General features: G+C 45.2%; 1 protein-coding gene across 1 annotated transcript in view; it reads right to left on the bottom strand.

Annotated features, from left to right (window-relative positions):
• Positions 1 to 2,389: 2,389 nt before the first annotated feature.
• The window catches only part of rwdd2b (RWD domain containing 2B), a 5,960-nt gene continuing 993 nt past the window's right edge, over positions 2,390 to 7,356 (bottom strand). Inside the window, exons 2-4 of the mRNA XM_080007266.1 lie at positions 7,275 to 7,342; positions 5,508 to 5,882; positions 2,390 to 4,599 (exon numbers count right to left, since the gene is read on the bottom strand). Coding sequence (XP_079863392.1) covers positions 4,356 to 4,599; positions 5,508 to 5,882; positions 7,275 to 7,342 — 687 coding nt within the window. The 3' untranslated portion in view covers positions 2,390 to 4,355. The remainder of the gene's footprint in view (positions 4,600 to 5,507; positions 5,883 to 7,274; positions 7,343 to 7,356) is intronic.

Here is a 7,356-nt window from a genome sequence, read left to right as displayed (position 1 = left end):
GACCATGGTCTGTTTCATCAGTACTGAGCAGCGACACAGTGACAGGATCATCCGTGAACTTGATGACACGTCTGCCCTCATGATGACACGTCTGCCCTCATGATGACACGTCTGCCCTCATGATGACACCGACACTCATTAGTATATAAAACAAATAAACGTGGCGAGAGGACACACCCCTGGGGGCGAAGCGCTCGAGGCTAAAAGGGCATCAGATAAAACGCTGTTGACTTTCACCTTTTGAGACCTGTCAGTTAAAATGTCAAGCAGCCGACAAATGAATCCAGGGTCTGTGTTGTGGGCGCAGGTCGGTCCATCTGAGTCTGGATGCAGTTAAAGCCTGAGGAGACGTCAATAACACGCAGTCCCGTCTGAGTTGCGCCCAAAAAAACTCTCTTTTTATAATCTTCTGGAAGGTTTTCATGCGAAGAGAAGCCAGTGCCACGGGCCTGCAGTCATTGAGTGATTTTGGTGCTTTAATCTTGGGCACAGGTACAATCGCTGAATCCTTCCAGAGACAAGGAACCCTGCAGAGTGGACTTCATGAAGATGAAGGAAAATCTGTCACACAACGGTTCTGCACAGCTCTTAAGAAGTCGACGGCCAACACTGTCCTCCCTGCGAGGAGTGTCATCCTCCTGGTTAAAACTAATGTTCCCCTGAATAATTATAGTTTTAACAGGTTTGGGTACCCGTGGTTTGTTATTGGGAAAAATGGAATTAGACTTCTTGGGGATTACAAGCGCTTCACAAAATATGATGTATGCAGAGACGGTCCTGGAAAGTTCATCCAAATCGGAGCAAACATTTTTAAATAAATCCAAACCTGAGCTGCGGGAGCGATCCCGGAGACACTGCGTGGACTCCTCCGACCGGACCGGAACCCAGCGTCGCTCGGCTTTTGCTCGCTTTGGGACCGCTTTGTAGTTCGGAGCAAAATAAACAACATTGTGACCGGACGTGCCAAGAGGAGCTCTGCGGGGATTCCCGGACGCGGTCGCCCAGAAAAGGACAAAAGTTCAAATGTCCGGAGTGCAAAGTGTTTCGTTCACTGTTTTTCACCGGATTTTCTTGATATATAAACACAATCCTGCACCGAGTCTTTGCCGAGTCTCTGTCAAGTCGCAGCGGTTCCCCAAAACCATCCATTTCCAGATGGGTTCGTGGGCCCCGCACCTTCAGCCACGAACTTAAGAAGTCTTGGAATTTGAGCCTCTTGGGAAGTGGTCATTCCTGTGTCCGACAGGGACTGGACATCCACCTGTAGCTCATCCACCTTGTTACAGAGAGACTGTACATGACGGGGGTGGGGGTGGTGGAGGGCGCGTGGTGCCCTCCGCCGCATCCGCCCCGTTCCCCGCGGCAGCATCGTGCCGAATGCTCTCCGTAGGGGAGGCCCGGCGTCGCACCCGCGACTCCCCAACCCAAGTTCCCAAGGAGCAGCGGGGGCTGCACTGAGGAGGAACACTGCACCGGGTGACGCAGCCGCTCGACCGGAGGGGAGTCGCTGCTACTCGCAACGGGTTGGAAACAACAGGGAAGCACACGAGGCACGAGTCGGGTTGGTGTGGGTGAATGACCTTTGGGGTGAAGCATTGAAGAAAGTGGTGCTGGGTGGAGGTGGATGCACCGTCAACAACGGGGGCCGGCTCACTGCGCTATATTCTATTCATGTGTTCGTTGGAGGTCTGTCTGTCTGCCTGGTTCTCTATCTATCTATCCATCTGTCTGTCCATCTGTCTATCCATTTGTCTGTCTGCCTCTCTATCCATCTGTCTGTCTGTCTGTCTGTTTCTATATGTCTCTCTTTCTGTCTGGCTACCTCTCTACCTATCTATCCATCTGTCTGTCTGCTTCTGTCTGTATGTCTGTCAGACTTCTCTATCCGTCCTCCTGTCTATCCGTCTGTCTATCCATCTGTTTGTTTGTCGGCTGTCTCGCTATCTATCTATCCATCTGTCTGTCGGTTTCTCTATCCGTCTTCCTGTCTATCCGTCTGTCTCTCTACCCGTTTGTCTGTCTGAGAAGGTTAGCTCCAGGACAGTGTTGTTCTTTTTCTTATTAAAACTGGATTGAAAAGCAGACTTCCTGCTTCCTGCTTCCTGCTTCCTGGACTGGACGCGGTGAGAAGCTGCAGCAGGGTGAGGAACGCTGACTCTCAGGATCAGAATAAGGCCCGAGCTGAAGAACCATCCAGCTGCGATACTTGAAGTCTTTTATTTCAAAAGTGCAAAAACAATAAATCCTCAGCCCCACACTGTGTGAAATGCAGCTCATCCGTCTGTCAGAGCCCAAACCTGTGAGTCATGTCTCTCAACTATCAGAGCATTTCTTATATAACATTGTTGTTAAATACCTTTGCTGTAACTCAAGGTGTGTTTGTCTGCAGCTGGACGGGTGCGGCAGAGGAGGCCGGTAAAGAAAGAGGAAAATCAATCATTTGAAATAACCCAGGAGTTAAAAGTTCCCCGGGGATGTGTGTGCAGCGAAAGCAATTCAGTCTTTATTGAAGGAGATTTAAGGTCCACGCTGTTCAGCTACAGTAACGTCAACACGCAGGAGCTCGCCGGTCAATGATATTGATGATTATCTACATTTGAACATTCATCAATTCCTAATCAATTGAGCTGGAGGGCTTTGTTTGCGTGCGAAGGGAGGATTCCATTCAACCTTACCAATGACATCACACAGTAGGAAATGGCGAATAAATAACAAGGCCAAAAGAATCTACCAGTTGAAAAGAAGGTATTTTTCATATAATTGATTTGATAACGTTCATATCAATTGACGTAAACCCCAGGAGTCAAGTCACAAACAATTCACAAAATGATTTATTTCACAAAGTTTGACAGTGAAATACTGCCACCTGCTGGACGATGTGGGCTCTACACACGCACACGATGACGAGCGCGTTAAGAAATTTAGATAAAATTCATTTCTTCAGTTGATGTTTCAACTGACACCACATCTGGTTCAAGGTTAAACTGTAGTTTAAATTCAAGAGTTGGAGTGGGACCATTGCGAAATACAACATTTTTTTCTGTCAACACAGACAATAAAATACATCAATCCAGGCAATAAAATATTTGAACAAATCATTTCTTCACATGAATCCATTTCCAGACTCACACCTCAAATACATTGATGTGAAAAAAGGATTAATCGAAATATTTTCTTTCATTTTAAAAAGTGAATATTAAGACTATACTGCATTTCTTAAAGGTATTTATTCTAGCGTGTGCATTCGTGTTCTTCATTAATCACCAAACGAGCAAACTGAATTAAAGTTTGAGGTTTTGAGAATGTTTGTGGTCCATGATGAAGCAGGATCAGCAGTTTTTGAGAAGAAGGGGGGAACTATTCATCTCATATTAAATTAGAATAAACTACTTTTTAAAGACCTGACATCACCCTGATATGTGTTGTTTGCAAAATCAGCAAAATATGAATACCTGTCCGTGTTCCACTTACACTGTATATGGAATTGGGGATTTATCTTACACGCGGGTGTGAGCGTTTACCATCATTTCCTTTTCCATTTTAATGATCATGTCATGTTCCGAGTGGATGTTTTCAAACGGCGGTATTTACATCTTAGAGCTCCGTAGACCGGACAGAGAGGAATGGAAAATGTTATCGACAAGCGAATCGATTCTAAAGATTAAAAAAAACATGGAGTTGAGGTGAGCGGTGGAAGCGGTGATCTCACCCAATGAATCATCCGCGGTGGGATGTGATGGACGAGCACTTGTACGAGTCTCATTTGCAGCGCTGCCGTTTGGGGAGCCGGGCTGAAGGTAATCCCCTGGGGGAAGGTGACGAGGTGAGGCCTGGGAGCATCGTTAGCCCCTCATTAGCGGAGTCTTCTGCTCTCAAACGCAGCGCTGATGATGTATGATGAAGCTTTTAATGGTTATGTGAGAATCCCGCTTCCCAGACTCAAATGAAAAGAGTTTCCTTTCCTGTTTCTGTCGCTCATACTGTACGCCACCTGCACACAAACTGCTTATTGCTGAATTAATACCTGAATTCACTCCTGGGATTTAATGAGAGAGTTATCTCATGAACAATAAGGTGTTTACATTTTTGTAATTTATTTTCCACTCGCACATGAAACAGTAAAAGTAAATTTACCAGATGAACATTTAGTGAAAAGACAATTAGTTCCACGGGGAGAAGCATCAATTCAGGTCGAGTCCAATGGTGGAATACCTCTTCTAGTTTGACTATCATGCCCCTTTAGTGACAAAGCCGCACGTTTCCTAAACTAAATGAAAACGACAGAAATTCCGAGGTAGCTTCGTCTATCCAGGACACCGCCGAGGTGTTATCTCCTTCCAGAAAAGGCCCGAGCGCTATCGGCCCTCGATGCCAAAGAAGATGCGGAAGACGTGGCAGCATCCCCTCTGGTCCAGGAAGTGGAAGAGCTGCCCCAGGTCCATGTGGTTCCCCCTGCTGCCGTGGGGGTCGAACAGCGCCTCCTCAAAGCCTGAGAATTTGCGAAGTGAATCCGCGGTTTGCTGCTCCGCTCCCGGGCCGCCCAGGGGCAGGTCCTCCCGGTGCCGGATCATGATCTTCTTCCACGTCAGAACCTTGACTCTGAGGAGGACGGGGCGAGGAAGGGAACTGTTTCAACATCTGAATCTGAGAAGGTTTTCTACAATGTCTGGATAGAAATTCTCCATAGAATGTTTCACATTCACATTGAACTATGTGGTCACGTTAAACAGTAGATTTGCCATTTTTTCCACCCGGGTCTAAATAAAAAAGACGATTCTTATCTTATGATAAATGAATAAAACTAAAATATAATTATGATTATTACGATTATGATTATTATTATTATTAAAAATAATAATAATAATAATAAAAAAATTGCCTCACATAATTTATAAGTGATCATAGCACAACCTCACCGAGTGTTAATATCATATTTTGAATTGTGTTTAATTTGAAATGCTGTGTTCTCTTGTGGTTAGCGCGCATGAGGCCAAACGAGACGATTTGGTGGAAGTGCAAAAGAGTCCATGAAACCCTGAAGAACCATTTGCGTTTGCGAGCATTTCCCCCGCGGTACAACATATAAAGACTGTCCACGAGTCTGCTCTTTTGGCTCCATCCACGCTAAGGCAGGCGACTAGAAACAGGAAGCTGCGTCGCTTCCTGCTGCCAACCTGCTGTAGCTGATGTTACGCTCCGGCTGCCCCGTGGCAATGACACAAAAAGGAGTTTGAAATGAAACGTGATATGACTGTTATTCCAAAACAATACACTTACACGTGTGACTTTACTGTGAGAAGCTGCAAAAGAGTGGTAAGTTACTCAAAGGTAAAGCGTTGAACAGGTACTTTCTATAAACATCATCCGTCATATCTATCTATCATTTAACTATGATGTCCAAATCCTACTCAATATCAAAATATTGATATCATCACGACAAATCGCCCGGCTCCAAGAACCAATAACATCAGATGAGGGTGCGTTTCCTAAGTGCTGATCACACGGACCTGGACCAGAACTCCTCACAGGCGGCTTGAGGACCTTCCACGCACACCATGCCCGGCTTCCCCGGCATGCTGAAGCCGGACAGGCCCAGCTCCCGGGACCACTCCAGGATGCTCTTCCTCTTGGTCTTGTTGTAGATGTGGTGGCTGTAGATCCACAGGCGGCTGAAGGCGTCCACCGCCCCGGGGTCCTTCTCGGGGGGCGGCGGGGAGGCGGCCGACGAGCCCGGCGGGCCCGTCGCCGCGTAGCGACGCCCGTTCTCCTTCACCCACTCCACAGCGGGAAGTACACACACCTCCCCCCGGCAGCATCCCCGGAGGAAGGCGCTCAGGTCCGACTGGAGCTGCACCTGCTGGGCTCTGCTGAGGTCCACACACCTGGAGGAGGAGGAGGAGGAGGAACAGGAGGGAGAGGAAGAGGAGAAAAATAAGACGTCTGGCATTTATTTCTGCATTTTCAAAACAAATATAAACACAAAACCAATATAATACATTTTCAACGTGATCTTTACTCATTTAAACATAATAAACTCTTAATCTCATTGTTTATTATGTTTATTTCTATATCTATTATATATTTTTATATCTTTTTTGATCGAATTGTCGCTGGTTGTTATTACATTACAATTTGTATAACCAAACCAGGGGGAATATCACAGGTTTTCAATGATATATTTTTTTCTTTTAAGGACTTTTCAAGCACTTCAGGCTGTAGTGCTAGGGCTTTTTCAAGGTATAGGGAATGTGAAGCTGACGTCAGGTTTCTGGAGCAAGCCGCCGTATTTGAGGTATCACTCACATTGACTGTGAACGTCGGTTCTGCAGTTTGTAGTTAAAAGACGCTCGGAAGTCTTCTTGGGTGGAAAACTGCCAGAAAATCTTGCCGCCATCTTTTTTGTCTCGTCCTTTTTCCATGTTTGTACATTTCTAATATTTAAGCTGTTGCTCTACACAACTGATTGGAAGTGATCCTCCAAAAATGGCAACAGGAGTCCATAGCAACCGTCAAACTTCACAATCTCTATTCCACGGCTCACTTTTTTTCTCGAGGATGAAAATCAAGCACCTCAAGCACCTCGAGGACCCCGGGAAGAACCCTGCGACAAGGAGTGGAGATGGTGTTCTCCCCAGAAGAGACACCCTGTAACACGCTCAATGCCCAGAGTTTTATTGATGATTATGGCTTCTTTTGGCAGGACTGAGATCTTTGTTTCAATGAGAGAACCTGACGAAAACGAGCTGAACTCACTTGTTTGATCCAACAAGTGATTGATCCACTCTTATCTTATTTTAACTTCAAAGGTAAGAGGTTTCAGAGTTCAATTATCATAACTCAATTTAGTAATAGTTATTAGTGCTGTCAGGATGAGGAGATTTTAGCTGGCGCTGACCTAATTGTCATTCATACAATTGGGATGTAAAAATAAGATGCATTCCATTTACCATATATCTTAATAAATAAAAATAAATCTTCATAAAATCGTAATAAATCTATAAAATAATAACATGTCTACCTACCACAGAAGAGCCATATATTAACATTGAACACTGGAACATATGGAACATTTCAAGAAGACAGGTGATTTGCCTCAACCCATCTGATGGAAACTCCATAATTCATATTTTAATAACTGTAGCATTTCTAACATTGGCCTGAATTTGGAATTGGATCCATTAAAATCGTAGAATCCAACAACTTTACAAAACGACCGCTGAGAGTCATCAATAAGTGTGACAGCTCTCGCAGTCCACACATGATGGGATGCTTACCGTACGGCCATTTCCGGTAAAATACTGGGATATTCACATGGATACCTGAAGGATAATGTGACATCAACCTGAGAGAGAAATA

This window comes from Zeus faber, assembly GCF_960531495.2.
Source record: "Zeus faber genome assembly, chromosome: 9".
Classification (NCBI taxonomy): domain Eukaryota; kingdom Metazoa; phylum Chordata; class Actinopteri; order Zeiformes; family Zeidae; genus Zeus; species Zeus faber.
Note: the sequence above shows the minus strand (reverse complement) of the source record. Positions and strands in the feature narration are given on the sequence as shown.